Source organism: Myotis yumanensis, unplaced genomic scaffold (genome assembly GCF_028538775.1).
Source record: "Myotis yumanensis isolate MYYU_CA2020_CCGP unplaced genomic scaffold, mMyoYum1.0.hap1 SCAF_1, whole genome shotgun sequence".
NCBI classification, from domain to species: domain Eukaryota; kingdom Metazoa; phylum Chordata; class Mammalia; order Chiroptera; family Vespertilionidae; genus Myotis; species Myotis yumanensis.
The window spans coordinates 40,620,315-40,639,928 of record NW_027223752.1 but is presented as its reverse complement, the minus strand read 5'-3'; the positions used below and the strand labels follow the sequence as shown (position 1 = coordinate 40,639,928).

Genomic DNA, 19,614 nt, shown 5'->3' with positions numbered 1-19,614 from the left:
GCAGAAAAAATGCAAAGCTAAAAAAAGGCATCAACCTTACACTGAATAATTTTACAATCTACGTACCTTTAAAGTCCTAAATTAAATGCTATCTCCTCAATGAATCCTCCCAGGCTTTCCATTCCATGATGGCCTTTTTTCCTGACTCTTAAAATACTCAGTCTCTTCTCTACCACAGACCAAGTTATAAACTATCGAATTTTATTATAAACTACTTTATTGTAACATTTTTGTTGTTTAACAAGTTTTTGTCCTTTCAACTAAAATATAAGTTCCTTCAGTATAAGACTGTCTTTTACAGAAAGAGACTTTGCTTGGGGCAGTGAGTGCATTTGCAGCATGCAGGTGAAGTTTTATTGAGTTGTAGACTTGAAACCTGTATGGCTTTGTGAACCAATGTCACCACAATAAATTCAATTTAAAAAACAACACTATTTCTTTTAGCTCTTCTATATGCCCTCAAAATATCATGCACACTTTAGATATTTTTTAAATACGTATTTTACTTTACCTCATTTATTAATACATGATAAATCTAACTATACTGGTGTGGTAGGCATTTATTTAAAGTAAAAATTAACCATAGAATCACTGGGTCTCTCAAGGCTAAAACCCATTTTGAACCTCTTAATAAATGACAAGTCAATAACATTTTTCTTCTTTTTCAAATATAGTCAATGTTTTTACCAAAACTATCATTTAATTCAATTGTAGAGTCAATAAAATACTTGATATAAAAAGTAAAACTCCAGCCCTGGCCCATGTGGCTCAGTTGGTTGGAGCATTGTTCCGTACCAAAAGGTTGCAGGTTTGATTCTCGGTCAGGGTACATACCCAGGTTCCATGTTCGATCCCTGGTCGGGGTGCATATGGTAGGCAACTGATCGATGTCTGTCTGTCTGTCTGTCTGTCTGTCTCTCTCTCTCTCTCTCTCTCTCTTTCTCTCTCTCCTAAAATCAATAAAAACCTACCCTCCAGTGAGGATTTTAAAAAAACCCTCCAGCCCAGCCGGGGCGGCTCAGTGGTTGATTGTTGACCTATAAATCAGGAGATCACAGTTCTATCCCTGGTCAGGTCACATGCTCGGGTTTTGGGGCTCAGTCCCCAGTAGGGAGTGAGCAGAAGGCAGCTGGTCAATGATTCTCTCTCATCATTGATGTTTCTATGTCTCTCTCTCCATTCCTTTATGAGAAAACAAACTCCACAAAAAAACAACCCCCTCCAGCTTCACTGAAATGTTCATCTTTCAACCATTGTTGAAAGTTTTGTGTTTTGTTTTGTTTTTAAAAACACAGTCCAAAGTTCTCTTAAATTTGTTCTATCATTAGTTATATGTCATCCTTATACTTCTAAAAATACACTTTGAGAAGTCTTAATTTAATACAATTGTGATATGTTGTGAACATCCTAAAGAAGCAAGATAGACTCTCACTCCAAATTTGTTTAGGATATTGAGCTATAACACCAAACACACTCCAATAGGATATGAGAAGTCTTGTTATTTGCATAACATTTTTCTGAGGAGAGAAGGCCAGACATTCTAAGCTGGTATGAAAATGGCTTAAGAGTGCAGGGGAAGAAAACTGGCTTTGGGTTTTTATATCAGTAGGGGTGGAGCTGGAGCAAGAGTTTCTATAGATTGTTTTAATGTGGTGCCAAAGGAGGGAACATCTGGGCTTTCTTATCAGCTTGACCAAATATAGGGCAAAAGGGGAAGAAAACAGGGTGAGGCTTAAAATCCAAAATATGGAGTCAAATTCTTTATTACTTAATAACTTGATACAACTAATTAAAAAAAACACAAAATACAATGATATTGAGCAATGTGTTTATATAATTTCATAAAATTTTAAATATCTTCACTTAAGCTATAGAACTGATTAACAAGCAAATGCTGTTCATAAAATATATTTTTGTTGAAGACAGGAAACAAAATTTTAAATGTTCTTTAAAGATATTTAAGCAAAAAAATACATTAACAGTGTCACCATTAAGACAACAACCCAATTTTCAGAAAATTATGTTTCACATTTCCTTTTCTTCCACTAAAGAAACTGAAAAAACCCTGATAAAATTATAATTTTATCCTTTGTTGTATTATAAGAAAACACATATTATTAAGGTATTACTCTTTATATTGCGAGAGTAAAGAGTAAGTGAAACACAGTAATTTTAAAAGCACTTTTTAGTAGCCAAAAAATAAGTACATCTCAACATTAATTCTGCATAGTTACTGCTAAAAGGTCTTCTGATGGCATGAAGGAGTTCTTGTTCTTATCAAAGCACCTAAAATACTACCAAAATGAAACTTAAGATTCTGTGGAGAAGCAGGCTTAATATTTATAATAAAGATTAAAGGAAAAAAAATATCAAATTCTATTAAGATTAGTAAAAGTTCTGCCTGAATATGGCTTGCAAAATCAAAACCAAAATAATGATAGTGATAGCTAATACCACAATAAAAACAAAATTAAATGACATGGGCTTAATTTCCTTCAATATTTAAATAATATAATTATGATAACTCATTATTGCTTTAATCAACGAAAAAGTCTTCATATTTTAATAATGTAAATTTATACCCTAGAGCAGTGATGACGAACCTTTTGAGCTCGGCGTATCAGCATTTTGAAAAACCCTAACTTAACTCTGGTGCCGTGTCACATATAGAAATTTTTTGATATTTGCAACCATAGTAAAACAAAGACATATTTTTGATATTTATTTTATATATTTAAATGCCATTTAACAAAAATCAACCAAAAAAATGAGTTTGCGTGTCACCTCTGACACGCGTGTCATAGGTTCGCCATCACTGCCCTAGAGGTTTACAGAGCAGTAAAATAATTCAAGAACTTAGTAATTAGTTCAAAAAAAAGTAAACTGAGTTGTATTTTGTGAGGAAGATGAAAAACCTTTTACAGAAGAAGGGGGGTGTTGAGTTTTGATCCTGTTCAAATGAAAATGGAAAACTAAAATCATCTTTTCCAGCTCCAAATGTATGAGTTGAAGAGTCTGATGGAAAAGAAAATGTAAAGGCATCTTCTGGTTTCCCAAATAAGTTTCCTGAAGAAAATATATACATAATATCATGCTATTCATGTTATGTAATTTGCATAACCTACTAAATTACAGTATACAGCTTACAATAGGATAACATTGAATCATTTATCTATCATGCAGATATTTAACTGTATTTCTTTTATGTGCAAAGTACTATCCTTTGTAGTATGGAAGGTTATAGAGATTCAAACTTAAATTCTACTTTAAAGTAATTTGTACTCAAGTACATAAAGAAGTAGTATATAAGGTGGAAGGAAGGGTAAAGAACTCAAATGGAGAATATAGCACAGAAACAGGTATGCAGAGAAAATATACAGGTGACAGAAAACAATTCAGCTTTCAGGAGCATTGAGAAATAATAAATAGTTATTAAAAGGGAATTAATGAAGATAAGCTTGGAAAAACTGCTGTATGTACAGCTACAGAACTGGGCTTCATTTGGTAAGTAAATGAAAGCCACTAAACATCTTCAAGAAGAGATATGACAGGACTTGTACTTCTTTATATAAGATTTATTCAGGAGAGGATATGTAGAAAGGCTGGGAGAGTGTCTAGAAGTGGAAATAACAGAAAAGAGATGATAAAAGCTTGGCCTTACCTAAAATCACAGCAAAAAGAATGGAGAAAGAAATATTGGATCTAAGAGACATCGCATAAGTCAAATGTATTCAAATATTATTTATGAGTAACTACAATTACTGCTAATGACATTGGCCTAGGACAGTGATGGCGAACCTATGACACGTGTGTCAGAGGTGACACGCGAACTCATTTTTTTGGTTGATTTTTGTTAAATGGCATTTAAATATATAAAATAAATATCAAAAATATAAGTCTTTGTTTTACTATGGTTGCAAATATCAAAAAATTTCTATATGTGACACAGCACCAGAGTTAAGTTAGGGTTTTTCAAAATGCTGACATGCCGAGCTCAAAAGGTTCGCCATCACTGGTTTAGGAAATGACAGAACAATGAAAAGGGCTCTATAGTTTAAAAATAAAATTTTAAAAATCAACTTTACATAAAAAATAACAATTCCCAGAATTGTTATTAAGGAAAAATATTCTTTTTCATTGATTTTATTATTTAATACTATAGATATATTTTCAACATCTTAATTATAATTGTTGTTAAGTAATTTAAAATGTACAGTAATCCAAAGACTTACCTGAAACAAGTCTTTTAAAGCACCTATATTTTTTCATAGAGAACCAATTCAATGAGTACATTAAGCAAAACAATTTAGTTTGTGCCACTTAGAAATTTCATATATTTTTAAACATCTCAGTTATTTCACCCTAAATAAATCTGAACCAGCCAGCAGTAGGGTGAGTGGGTGAGTAGGTGGATGGATGGGTTGATTACAGATACCTGAGTACTTCCTCTCTGCCTTTTTCACTTTATTGTTCCACTGACATTCAGTAGACTTAAAGGAAGATTGATAAAATATAGCTACAGGTCCAGAAAGAACTAAAATATTGAATCGAGAGAGAGAGAGAGAGAGAGATGATCGGTTGCCTCCCACACACACCCTGACTAGGCATGCCCTGACCAGGAAATCAAACCAGCAACCTTTTGGTTCATAGGACAATGTTCGACCACACCGCCCGGCTATAATGTCAATAGGTATTTTAGATATGAAGAGATATCAATAATACTGTCAGAAATAAGGTCAGATGGTTTCACTGGTGAATTTTATCAAACATTTAGAGATGTATTAACACCAACCCTTCTCAAACTCTTCCCAAAAAAAATCAAAGAGGAGGGAACACTCCCAAACTCATTGTATAAAGCTAGCATTAACTTGATACCAAAACCAGAAAAGGACACTACCAGAAAAGTAAAGTACAGACTAGTATCCCTCATGAATATACCAGTAGATGCAAATTACATATCACTTACCAACTTCTTGTTGTGATGAGAGAGGATTTAAATTTCCTGCAGAATAGTGTTCATTAAACTGAAAAATAATTTCCATTAAGTATTATTCATAAAATCAGTAAAACAGTATACATAGCATTTATATTTGGATCTAAAGCCTGGTTCTTCTAGTAAGCATAATCAGAGTAGACAAAACAGAAACATTCTATATAGTACACTATTGTACTTAAAAAGAGATTTATCTTTATAACCTATCATTTGATTATATTAAAATAAGTCTTATTGATTTGATTCTGGACACTGATAAAATATTAATAGGCAACATATATTTTACTAAGGAAGTTCCTACTTTGGAATATTAAAAAAACCTAGAATTCTAATTAACTTTTGCTTTATTCTGAAGCCTTTTTTACAAATCAGGTTCTTGGTATTGTTTTTTGTTTTTAAATATATTTTATTGATTTTTCTACAGAGAGGAAGGGAGAGGAATAGAGAGTTAGAAACATCGATGAGTGAGAAACATCGATCAGCTGCCTCCTGCACACCCCCTACTGGGGATGTGCCCGCAACCAAGGTACATGCCCTTGACCGGAATCGAACCTGGGGCCCTTGACCGGAATCGAACCTGGGACCCTTGTCTGCAGGCCGATGCTCTATCCACTGAGCCAAACCGGTTAGGGCTCTTGGTATTGTTTTCCTGCCTATATGTTAAGTGAAATAAGCCAGTCACATGATCTCTCTTAGGTGGAATATAATGAACAAAATAAACTGAGGAACAAAATATTTCCAGAGACATGGAATCATGGAACAGACTGACCAATCTCAGAGAGAAGTGGGGCAGGGATGAGGGCAGGAAGAGATTAACCAAAGAATTTATATGCATAATGCACTACTGAACACAGACAATAGTACAGTAGGCCTGGGAAGGAGGTCCAAAGGAGATGGAGGGGTTCAAAGAGAAAAAAAAGGGGACATCTCTAATACTTTCAATAATAAAGATATATATTTTTAAAGTAATAGGAAGTATGATAGCTTCACGTCACTTCAGCTCAAGTTTTGCTGCCAAAGCCTGTTTTCTCTGTAAAACAACCTTTTAAAAAATGGAATCATGGCCTTGGCCAGCTCAGTGGTTAGAGTGTCAGCCAGTGCACCAAAGGGTCTAGGGTTCGATTCCAGTCAAGGGCATGGACCTGGGTTGCAGGTTCCATCCCTGGCCCCAGTTGGAGCATATGCGGGAGGCAATCAATGTGTCTCACGTCGATGTTTCTCTCTCTCACTCTCCCTCCATCCCCCGCTCCTTTCCACTCTCTCTGAAAATGAATGGAAAAAAATACCCTCAGTGAGGATTTAAAAGAAAAAAAAGGAATCCTTACAACAGGTTTCTGTTCTTTTAAAACTTAATATTGCATTATGAGCATTTTTTATGTTATTATTCTTCCAAAACCTGATTTTTAATGGCATTTTAATATTTCTCCATAGTGACATACAATGCACTTTCTTCTTTTTTTAAATATATATTTTATTAATTTTAGAGAGGAAGGGAGAGGGAGAGAGAGATAGAAACATCGATGAGAGAGAATCATTGACAGGCTGCCTCCTGCACAACCCACACCGGGGATGGAGCCCACAACCTTTCACATGCCCTGACCAGGAATTGAGCTGTGTCCTCCTGGTTCATAGGTTGATGCTCAACCACTGGGCAAGAGTTTATAAATTTTGTTAATATTCTTCAAAGGCCCAACTTGGCTTTGTTAATTTTCTCTGCTTGTTTTCTATTTCATTGATTTATCTTTCTTATTTTTACTTTGTTCTTTTTTCTAGCTTTTCAAGATGGAACCTTAGGTCACTAATTTTAGACCTCTCTTCTTTTCTATTAATTTAATTATCTAAATTATCAATTACTTAAAGTGATCATTTTGCTCTGGTTTTGGCAGCATTCCACAGTTTTTGATATGCTAAATGTTTACAATCATTCACTTCAAAATTTTTCTTTTTTTTTTTTATGATTTCTTCTTTGACCCATAACCTTCATATTTAGGATTTTCCCAATACCTTGCTATTGATTTCTAATTTAATTCTATTGTGGTCTGAGAAATTTATTAAGACATTTTATGGCCCAGATTATGATCTGTCTTGGTGAATGCACCATCAGTTGCTGGGTGTGGTGTTCTATAAATGTAAGTTAGGTCAAGGGGATCAATAGTGTTGTTCAGATTTTATAACATACATTTATTGACTGTTGTCTAATTATATAAATTGCTGACAGATTTTAATTGTTTAAAAATCTCCAACTTAGTTTGTGTTTTTGCCTATTTCTCCCTTAATTCTGTCAATTTTTGTTTTGTATTTTGATGCTGTTAGTAGGCATGTACACATTTGTCATTGTTACATCTTCCTTAATAATTGACCCTCTTATCCTTACGAAATGTTCCTTTTTATCTCTGTCAATATTCTTTGCCTTGAAGATTACCTAAAATGATATTAGTATAGCCATGTGACCTTACGCTTACAGTTTCCATGATATACCTTTTCCATCCATTTACTTTCAATCTGTCTTTGTCTTTATATTTAAAGTGTTATCTTATAGATAACTTATAGTTTGGTCATGCTTTTTATCCATTCTTATAATCTCTACCTTTTAATGGAGTGTTTAGTCCATTTGTGGTGAATGGAATTATTTTAAAATTTCATATTTTCATCAAACATTTTACTATTTTTTTTTCACTTTGTTCCTATGTATCTGTTATGCTGTTCCTTCTCTGCCTTCCTTTGGGTTAAATGTCATCTTAGAATTCCATTTCAGTTTATTACAAATCTTATTTTTTAACATTTTTATTACTCTTAGTCAGAAAACTTAGTAATTATTATGCCAATCTCATTCCTCAACCCTACTACTACAAAATCAAAAGATTAAAGGTAAATCAGCTTGCCAGGACTCCAATTAGAATTGGATATTTATAAATTATTTGGGGAAGAAATATATACTTACAATATTTTCTTCCTATACAGGTATGTCATATATCTTTTGAGATATTCAATTATATTTTTTCTTTATCCAAATGGACAAATTTCCTGCTAAAGTTACATACATGTGTTTTGCATTTATGTTTTGCATTCTAATGTAAATGAGAATTAACTAACTATAGTCTATTTTTTAATTCCTCTAGGGATTACTGTTTTTGAAATAATCATTTAAATTGAGATCAAAGGTGAAGACATAAAATACTACAAATTGTACACTAATACTATATCATCCATCAATAAATTTATAATATCAACATTTTAATATTATGTATTAGATGTAGGAATAAAATATTCTAATCCACATAAAATTGGCTAACTGTGACTAAATTAGATGAGCAATAACAATGTAATATTTATATTGTATTACACTGCTACTTATGGCATTAAATGGTTTGAACTTTTCTAAGTGTTTTATATACATAAATCCACTTAACAGTAAAAAAAAACCCTATGGTAAAAGTTATTATTTTCATTTTACAGATGAAAAATACAGTCTTACATATTCAAAATCCTACATCCAGTATACACCCAAGTGGTCTGGTGTCAGAGTCTAGTGTTAATCACTATGCTATACTATCTCTACTAATCAAATAAAGTACATAGTCTTAATTTTCAGTTTCAATTGCTAAATACAGAACTAAGTACTTTATCATGATTTCTATCACTTAACAGGAGAAATCACTATTAGATGGAAATTCTTTAGGCCTTCTAAAATTATCCTATCTAATAAAAGGGTAATATGCAAATTAACCATCACTCCATCACAAAGATGGTGGTGCCCATAGTCACAAGATGGAGGTGCCCAGTCCTTTCAGCCCCGCTGTAGTCCCCCAGTCCCAGGGGTGGGGGCGGCCGCTGAGAGCAGGCAGCATGAGAGGCCTAGCAGAATGTTTGCTTCATCGTCGTGGCGACGAGGCAAGCGTTCTGCACCCGGCCGCGGATGGGCCTCTGGCCAGGCCGGGGCACAGATGGGCCTCTGGGCCACAGAGAGCCTCTGGGCAGCGGGCATGGAGCGGCCAGGCCCCACAGAGAGCTACTGGCGCACGGATTTATGCACAGGGCTACTAGTTTGATTATAATGTTGTTATATACACTCATGTAGATAGAAAGACCAACTAATAACCTGGAGTTTTTACACTGAGAATATAGGAAATTTGTTTAGAAGTTAAACACATAAATTATAAAACCAAATTAATTTTTAAACTGCCTTTAACTGCAATTCAAAGCATTCCTGCCCTGAGATTCTTTTTTTATAAATATGTGTCAATTTGGGGCACCTGAAGTTGAAAATAAAAAATAATGGTTGAACTTTGCTATTTATCAATATTCAGAATCTTTTCAAAAATTGCCTTTGTCCCAAGATAGTTTGGTACTAAAGAAATAAAATTCCTTGAGGTTCTAGTGTACATTTTTTTTTTTAGAAATGAAACTTTAGCTTTTCATGTTACCTTATCTGATGAGATTTCTGAATCAAATATAGAAGAATCAAATAAATTCAATCCAGGTGATCTAGAAGTATAACTCATAAGAAAAGAAAACCCAGGGGATTCCTTTTGTGTTTGATCTTCAGGCATTGTATTTCTGTTTCTGTTATAGAGAAATAAGAAATCACCAAAATGTTAAAAACATATTATTTAATATTGCAGAGTGGTAAGTACCATAACAAATGTCATAGAGCAGTGATTTTCAACCTTTTTCATCTCATGGCACATATAAACTAATTACTAAAATTCTGCGGCACACCAAAAAATATATTTTTTGCTGATATTACAAATAAAAGTAGGTGTAATTTTGATTCATTCACATCTGACAGCTATTGTGTTGTCATTTTTTTTATTTGACCATCTAAGGCAGCGGTTCTCAACCTGTGGGTCGCAACCCCTTTGGGCAACTTTGGGTTGCCTAAGACCATCGGAAAACACATATATAATTTCATATTGTTTTTGTGATTAATCACTATGCTTTAATTATGTTCAATTTGTAACAATGAAATTTGGGGTCACCACAACATGAGGAACTATATTAAAGGGTTGTGGCATTAGGAAGGTTGAGAACCACTGATCTAAGGGAAAAGAGGTCAGTGCCCATCTAAACAGTCAGGTATTGCATGTTTTAAAAATTATTGCCACATACCAGTTGAAAAATAACTAGCATAGAGGTAAGAACTGACACAGTAGGGAAAGGGAGGAAGTAGCTACTGAAGTGACAACCTAAGGAGAAAAAGATGGTTTAAGGTGAAAAATGTTAACTAGAGTAAAACAATCAATTATAGAATGATAATAATTCCCACTGTCAGGCTCTATTCTAGGTATTTCCAACACTACTAAAGTGCTTTATTCCCCCAAATAACCCTATGAAATAGGTACTATTATTATCACTTCCATTTTATAGAACAGGATTTTGATGCATAGAAAGGTTAAATAATTTGCTCTAAATAATGTAGTGCCAGAGTTGGGATTTGATGTAGCAATCCAGATTCAAAGTTGAGACGCTTAACCTTGATTCTGTAGGTCCCGAAAGCCAGTCACAAAATTAAAATCTTTATGAGAAGTCATATTGTTGCATAAGGGATTTGGAGACAATAATTAGACAAGACAGCATATAAAACAGTTTTTATATACAAAAAGATTTGGAGAAAATAATTAGATAAGACAGTATATAAAACAGTGGTTAAAAGCAGGGATTCTGGAAGCAAAACTGCCTGGGTTTGAATCTCAACTCTAACACTAATGAGTTGTACCACTTGTAATTCTGTTTCCTCATCAATAAAATAAGGATAATAATGTACTTACATTTCATAAAGTTGTTGTGAATCTTAAATGAGTAATATTTATAAATTCTTAGACATTGCTATTAAGTGTTTGTTAAATACATAGAAATCTGAAGATAACTTCTATAACTACCTCTATGATTATTAATGAATCACTTAACTTTATAGATTGGTTTTCTCATCCATAAAAAAAGGTTTTAGCATATGATTGCCACATCCTTTTACAGTTCTTGGATTTGATGATGAGTCTGCTTTGAACACGCTGTGTTTGAGTCAACAGTATTACATTAATATATATAATACTCTTACTAACAATTTAAAATATAGCTGTAGAACCCTGGCCAGTGTTGCTCAGTTGGTTGGAGCATCGTTCCATAGACTGAAAGGTTGTGGGTTTGATTCCTGGGCAGGGCAGGAGGCAGCCGATTGATGTTTCTCTTTCACATCTATATTTCTCTCTCTCTCTCTCTCTCTCTCTCTCTCTCTCTCTCTCTCTCTCTCTCTCCCTTCCCCTGTTTCTAAAAAAAAAAATCAGTAAACATATACTCAGGTGAGAATCAACAAAAAATTTAAAGACAGCAGTAGAACACAGGTGAGAGATTCCTGATGGAGTGAAATCTGTTTGACATAGGGTTTAGAGGAATCTCAGGGATCAGCATTAAGGAAGGGAGTGAACTATAAAAGGTCAAAATGCAGCACTATTTTCTTAGCTGCAAATTAAAAATCTATGGTTTTCAAAGTTAAATTATCATTTTAGAGATATTTATGCCTATTGATGTTAGTTACAGAAAAGCAATTCTTGCTTTAGACATTGCAACATAAGGAAAAATGACTGCTGTAACATTATTCAATGATGTCTACAATCTACCACATGAGGTAATAGCATTTTAAACTTTCCATAGGTTTTTTTTTATCCTTTGGAAAATGTTAAATATATAGACTATTGCACTAGATAAGTACTCAGGATCTATGCCATCTTCAGCTAAATGTTGCAGGAAAAATGGGGTAGAAGATATATGAAACAAGAATGGCAGGATGTTAATAACTGAATAATTGTTTAAACAGGGTTATAGGTACATAGGGTCATTATATTAGTGTGTATCTCCTTTGTATAGATGACATATTCCATAATAAAAACTTATTAAAGGTATAGGCATTTTACTATTCCTATCAATTATTTATGTAACTCAAAACATAAGTTCTTTAATTATAATTATTAATTAAAATCTTACATTTCAAGTGGGGGGGTTTTAGAGAACAGTAATTTCTCCAAAGATTCAGGTGTTTTCACAGCTTCAGGGGTTCTTAAAAATAAAGGAATTTCAGAAGTCTGTGCAAAATTCTCAGTCCTTTCTTCTACTTCATTATTATTATCTATTGGCTTCCCCAAATGTTCTTCATGTATAACCTGCAAATTTAAAGTAACAGAAAACTATAAAAATGAATGTTATTGCATTAATAAACTCACATATATAAAAATGTGTGAAGTGGAAAATACCATATTAATGTATGGTATTATCATTACACTAGAGGCCCGGTACACTAAATTCGTGCACTTGTGGGGAGGTGGTGGGAGTCCCTCAGCCCAGCCTGAACCCTCTCACAGTCTGGGAGCCCTGAGGGAATGTCCTACTGATGTCTTAGGCCTGCTCCCCGCAGAGAGTGGGCCTAAGCTAACAGCCGGACATCCTTAGCGCTGCTGCAGAGGCAGGAGAGGCTCCCACCACCGCTGCTACGCTCACCAGTCGTGAGCCCGGCTCAGGGCTTCTGGCTGAGTGGCGCTCCCCCTGTGGGAGTGTACTGACCACCAGGGGACAGGTCCTGTGTTGAGCACCTGCTCCCTGGTGGTCAGTGTGTGTCATAGCAACTGGTCTTTCTGCCATTCAGTTGATTTGCATATTAGCCTTTTATTATATAGGATAGGCAAAATAAGTAAAATAAGAATAGTTAATGAAAGTAATTGTCCAAACACACAAAATATATCTGTCCAAAAATGGGGGGGGGGGGGGATGATGAGCAATTTTTCTTTTAAAATTTCCACATCATGCTCTGGGTTGAGTTGAATATGGTATCTCCTTGAAAGGGAGAAGTGATTTACTTCTAAGCAATCTTGCTCTCATTGCATATGTTCTTTGCATTTTTTTTTTTTTGCTTTTATAAATTCATTATACTATTTTCTCAGCAAAAATTGAGAACTTGAATAACTAATTTTCCTTTACATTATTTTATATGCTAGCAATGCGGTTTCTAAAATATGTTTGTTATACTTAATTCCATTACAGAAACAGTTTGGGTCACTCCACAAAAAACTCTAAATGTGCTTTTTACCTGTATTTTTTTACAGCAAAAATCTATGTTGCTTCTCTTGTTTTTCTTGAGTTCTTTATTTTATTTTTAAATTATGCATTGGTTAGGGTGTACAGATTATGGTTAGAAAATAATATACTTTACATAGCGTTCCCCACAATATTTTCAGTACCCCAACTGGCACCATGCATAATTACTATAATACTATTGACTATATTTCCTATACTTTTCTTACTTCCCCCTGAATATTTTATAATTACCAATTTATTTCTCTAGTATGTCTACATATATCATCATTAACAATTTCTATTATTAAAAAATATTCTGAATATATTTTTATGGTAACCACTGGTCTTAAATTGCTTTGGTAAATTACTCCATCTTACCAAACAAAATTGTTTTCTTCCGTTATAATTTAGTTGTGGTGTCAATATATATAGTCAATTATTAATGACAACTCTTTTTGTGCATTTTCATATAAACTTTTTGTAGCTTCATTTTTTAATCTAAAACTCTAAGGAATAGATTCTATAACATCATAGCTACTTGATTACTAAGCTAATAATATCTATTCCTCACATAAATAATCTTTACTATAATAAATATGAAATAAAAATATGAACTAATATTTAAATTGGAATGTTTTGCTGAGAAATTAGAAACCAAACATTTGACTTACTTGTGAAGTACATTTTGATTCTTTCAATTGTCTTACTGTCCCTGTATCTCCACACTCAGCATCTGTTATATGAGAATAAACTATTTTTTCTTTTTGCAATTTAATTATAAATAAAACATGTCACACCATATGAAATTGCCAATATTTAACTGTTTTTGACCTACAAAACTACAACTTCATATAATTCAAAACAATACATAGACAGTAGAATAAAAACTATATGATCCCAGTCAGCGTGGCTCAGTGGTTGAGCGTCGACCTATGAACCAGGAGGTCATGGTTCAATTACTGGTCAGGGCACATACCCAGGTAGTGGGCTCGATCCCCAGTGGGGATGGTGCAGGAGGCAGCCAATCAATGATTCTCTCTCATCATTGATGTTTCTATCTCTATTTCCCCCTCTCCCTTCCTCTCTGAAATAAAAAAATAAATATTTTTTAAAAACTATATGAACAGTTTAATGAACAAAATTACAAAGAGAACACCTATATAACCACCACCCATGTAAGAAACAGAAAATTATGAGTACTCTAAAAGGTCTTATATTCCTCATATCCTCCTCCTCAGATGTAAGCACTATTCTGACTTCTGTAATAATCATTTCCTTGATTTGCTTTATATATCACCTAAGCAATATAGTTTACTTTTCCTGTTTTCAAATGATAACATGATGAAATAATAATATACATGCTCTTTATCTTGCTTTTTTTGTTTAGCATATGCTTGTGAGATTCATCTGTATTGTTATACATAGACAAAGGTGCTTATTTTAATGACATAAAGTATCCCATTGTCCAAACACACACAATATATCTATCTATTCTACCGAAAATGGGCATTTGAAGTGTTTCTGCTTTGAGGCTATTACAAACAATAATATCACATTCTTTTACATGTATACTTGCATTTACACGCTTGTATTTCTCTAGGTATAGAGTGGAATTACAAGGTATAGAGTATGTGTATCTTCCATTTTACAAGATGTTAAACTATTTTCAAAGTTTAGCTTCCAAACTATTTATCCATTTTTGTTGTGGCAACTGACCATCCTGAGCTACTCTAGGAAATCATTCAATTTCACCAGACAAAATTATTAACTCCAATTATAACTTAGGTGTGGTTTCAATACATGGTCATTTATAAATGGCAGTTCCTACAATAATTATGAGAGTTCCTATTGCCCTATATTCTCATCAATACCTACCTAGTATTGTCAGACTCCTTAATTTTACTAGTCTGGTGGATGTATAGTAGCATCTCATTGTGTTTTTATTAAGTTTCCTGATTTGCTGAGCAACTCTTCAGATGGTTAGCTGCCACAAAAGTTTCGCTATTTGAAGTACCTATTTGTGTACTTTGCACATATTTCCAATAGGATTGCCTTTTTCTTCTTGATTTGTAGAAGTTCTTTACACGTATTTGGAAACTAGTCTGCTGACAGTTCTAAATCATCTTGCCTTCCATTCTTTTTATAGTATCTTTTGATGACCTAGTGACCTAGCTTCTATTTTTTTAAGTGTCTTGATGAACAGAAATTCTGAATCTTAATATAGCCAAATTTATCAATCTTTCTTTTATGATTGGGCTTTTTAATTCTTATTTAATAGAACTTTCTTACCTTGAATAAATATTTTTCTACTTTATCATCTGAAAGCTTTTTATTTTGCCTCTTGCATTTAAGCCACAAATATTATTTTTACCATATATTAACTTCTTCAAAAATACACTTGGAAATTATTGAACGGAGTCTTTTTTCTTCTAAGATAACTATATGCTTTCTTGAGTATGAAACCTCGCCATATCTGCTCATTGCAACTAGAACTACACCGCATATATGCATTTCCCCACATAAGTGTACTAGTGATGTGTTGTTTCTAGAGATTAGCCATTCTTTCCTTGTCTAACACTCAGTCAGCTTGGCATGTATGGAGGATTATAAACAGGTAGAACAGATCACTGTGCAGATAAGATATATTTTTTTTTTCCAGAAGAAAGCAGGAAGAATATCCATTTACATGGGTATTTAAATAAGCATATTGTATTGGTTGAATCCTATACTGTGTGAGAAATAGTATATTACATGACCGTTTTGAATATGCATATATTTACAGAATTTTTATGCTACCAGAATGAGCCATTTTTAAAACCTCAAAATAAAAGTCAGCAATCCATATGCTACAGACAAGAAGAGGTGAAGACTTCTATATAGTTTATAAGTAGAATAATTATTATTCATTACTAGGTTACCACAATATGCATATATGTGAACATGATATATTAAAAATATATCTACATGGATGTATACAGATACAGAGAGAGACAGAGAATGAGTTAGTATTTTTAAGGATGTGTCGAAGTTTCCACAGCTACTTGTTTCTGGGATAATAAATTCATAGATATATATCCTATGACCTTCCTATAATTTTATTCAAAGTTAATAATCCAAGATAGTAAAAGATTTATGTAAAAGAACATAGTAGCATTATTTTAATAGCAAAATAACCGGAAACAAAATATTCAAAGTGAGAGGAGGCTACTAGTAAATAAATTGTAGCAACTCTATACAATCATCACAAATAAATTCAACTGAATGGCACAGAAAAACACCCTCAACAATGGTATACCAAGTGGGAAGAAAAACAATACAAAATTATATACATAGCATGTTTCAAATTTGTGGGGAAAATATCAAAGAACACAACATACATATGCATAGGAAAAAAATCAAGAATATATACCAGTGTGTAAAGAGCCTGTTATGTCTGGGTGGTGGTATTTTTGTATCTTTCATGTTTTTCTCTGTTTCCCAAATTTACACCATTTCCCAAATGGTGATGACAATGAAAAGTATTTGTTTTATATTTAGGGGAAAATGTACTTAAAAAACCAGGCTGCATGGTCAATTAACCAGAGATGCGAACAATCTAAATAACTTATTTGAATAGCATAAAAACCTGATATAATTTGTTAGTCCCAATTCTTAGGAAAAATATAAACAGAAAATAAGTACCTGTATCTCCTTTTTCAAACCATTGATTGAAGTTTGACTGTTTCTGTGGGGTTAGCAATCTAAAATATAGTAAATATAGTTTTTATATTATTTCCTAAGTTGATAAATTATTTCAGAAATTAAAGCATTTTCTTATTTTTAAAAGTTACCTGAACTGCATAAAATTCTGTGAACTTTTAATAGCTGTAACATGTGAACATTTTGAGTGGTTATTCATAGCAGAGTCATTAAAAATCTGTAAAAAAGAAATTAAGCATTAGAATTTGATACACAAAACAATAAAAAATGTTTGGCTTGTCATGGCTGCTCAGAGCTTTCCAAGAACATCGTCACCCTGGTCATCACCATTATTATTTACTAGAGGCCTGGTGCACAAAATTCATGCATGGGTAGGGTCCCCTAGGCCTGGCCAAAGATCAGGGCGATTGGGGCCTTCCGGCTGCCGGCTGGGGCCTTCCCCAGCTGCAGGCCAGGACCTTCCTTCTGTGCTGTCCCCTTGTGGTCAGCGCATGTCATAGTGAGCGATCGAACTTCTGGTCTCCGGGTCAAACTCCTGAGGGGACAATTTGCATATTAGGCTTTTATATAGAGGCCTGGTGCATGAATTCGTGCACTGGTGGGGTCCCTCAACCTGGCTGGCGATCAGGGCCAATGGGGGCCATCTTGCCCAGTCCTGATCGAGGCCAGCAGGCCAGACGGAGGGACTGGGGGAGGTTGGCTGGCTATGGGAGGTTGGCTGTGGGAGTGCATTGACCACCAGGGGGCAGCTCCTGCATTGAGTGTCTTCCCCCTGGTGGTCAGTGCATGTCATAATGACCAGTCATTCCACTGTTTGGTCAATTTGCATATTAGCCTTTTATTATATAGGATGACAGTTAATATTTCATTTTTAACTTTAGATATTAATATCTAAACCACTGCTTTACTACTGTTTGTATTGTCTGTTTCAAGTCTTTAATTTTTCCTGAGTCACTAATTTTAAACAGTCCCTGCTTTTTCTTATTTAACCCAAAATGAAGATATTTTTATTTTAATGGAAAAGTTTATCCCATTTCTTTCTGTTTAACAGCCACTGGTCTTAATTTTATCATCTTGTTGAACTTTTAGATTATAGGAAACCTGGACCTTTAAGGAACATCTGTCTCTTAAAGAACAAGTGTTCTTTCAATGCCTGTTTTAAACAATATACATTTTTGCATATGTCTCCTAGTACAAGTATTTGTACAAGTATTTTAAGTATTTGTTTACAGTAGGTGCCAAGAAGTAACACTGCTGAGTATGTGCACTTTTATTTTTAATTAGTTCACTGAACCAGTCCTCCAATGTAGTTGTATCAAATTATATTCCCACTATCACTGACCTCACTAAATGTTAGCAATTGTTTTGATGTCTGAAAACTGATAAGTGAAACCAGGCATCTCATTGGTTTAATTTGCATTTTCCTGTACTTCTGAGGTCAGCATCTTGTTATGTTTAGTGACCTTTGTCTTTCCTTTCCTGTAAACTACCTTATCTTTGACCATTTCTTATTCTTTTTTATTAATTTGTAAGAATTATTATGTATTTACTTGCATATTATACATTCTGGATATCAGTCTCCTGCCCATTCCATCACTGTCTTTTTGTTGTTGTTAATCCTCACTTGAGGACATTTTTTCCATTGATTTTTGGAGAGTGGAAGGGAGGGGGAGAGACAGAGAGAAACATCAATGTTAGAGAGAGACATCACTCTTACACACGCCCTGACCAAGGTTGGGTATTGAGCCTGCAACCAAGGCATGTGCCCTTGATGGAATCGAACCTGTGACCCTTCAGTCCCAAGGCCAATGCTCTAACCACTGAGAAAAACCGGCTAGGCCCATTACTGTTTTTTATTTTGCTAATATTATTTGTCATACAGAAGTTTATTTTGATGTAGTCCACTAATAAATTTTTTTTTTGTTCCACACTTATAATTACTACATTTTGATAATATTTTAAAGTGTTTTTGGATGTTCTGGAATTAGTAGTGGTGATGGTTACACTACCTGTGAATATACTAAAAACCACTGAATCACACTCTAAAATGGTGAGATATGTGAATTATCTCAATACCAAAAGTAAAAAAGAAACATTTTGATATCTGGTAGTATGAGTGTCCCTACATTCTTTTTAAAAAAAACCTATTTTAAATATATATGTTTTTGTTTTTTTCACCTCTATAGTCATTTATTAACCTGTTAATGTAGGGAATCACATCGATAGGTTTTTCTACATAACATTCCTTGGGAAAGTGAAGATAGCTTCTTTTTAGAATTGGTTTAGATATCCTTTTTGTTGTATTAATTGGTCAATTTTGGTGAATACTGCAAATTAAAATTTAACTGAATTCTATGTATGTTAGAAACAAAGTTTGCTAATTGTGTTATTCAGGTCCTCTATATCCTTATTTTTTATCTTACTTGATTTTTTTCCTGTGGCAAAAACTGTCAGTTTTCTATCCTATTCAAAATCTACTTTCCTTTTGTGTTCTGATTTCAAAAACCAAAACCAAAACAAAACCACATATATTTCTCAACCTTTCCCCAGATAGAGGTAGCCATATGACTAAGTTCTGGCCATTGAAACATTACTATAAGTTGTTTAAAGAGCTTCCAGGAAAGATCTTTAAGAAATGGGGCTGAGCTCTGGCCAGGTAGCTCAGTTGTTTGGAGAATCATCCTGATATTCCAAGGTTGTGGATTCGATCCCTGGTCAGGGTATATATAGGAATCACCAGTGAATGCATAAATAAGTGGACAACAAATCGATGTTTCTCTTTCTCCTCTCCCCCTTCCTCCTCTCTCTCTCTCTCTCTCTCTCTCTCTCTCTCTCTCTCTCTCTCGTCAAATCACACTCTA

The 19,614-nt window shown here is 33.9% G+C and overlaps 1 protein-coding gene across 1 annotated transcript in view; it reads right to left on the bottom strand.

The window, feature by feature from the left end:
• Positions 1-2,868: 2,868 nt before the first annotated feature.
• The window catches only part of CUNH14orf39 (chromosome unknown C14orf39 homolog), a 37,562-nt gene continuing 20,816 nt past the window's right edge, over positions 2,869-19,614 (bottom strand). The window contains 8 exon segments of the mRNA XM_070403746.1: positions 2,869-2,934; positions 2,936-3,066; positions 4,967-5,024; positions 9,418-9,562; positions 11,972-12,147; positions 13,726-13,787; positions 16,736-16,794; positions 16,885-16,970. Of these exon segments, the coding sequence (XP_070259847.1) occupies positions 2,869-2,934; positions 2,936-3,066; positions 4,967-5,024; positions 9,418-9,562; positions 11,972-12,147; positions 13,726-13,787; positions 16,736-16,794; positions 16,885-16,970 (783 nt within the window).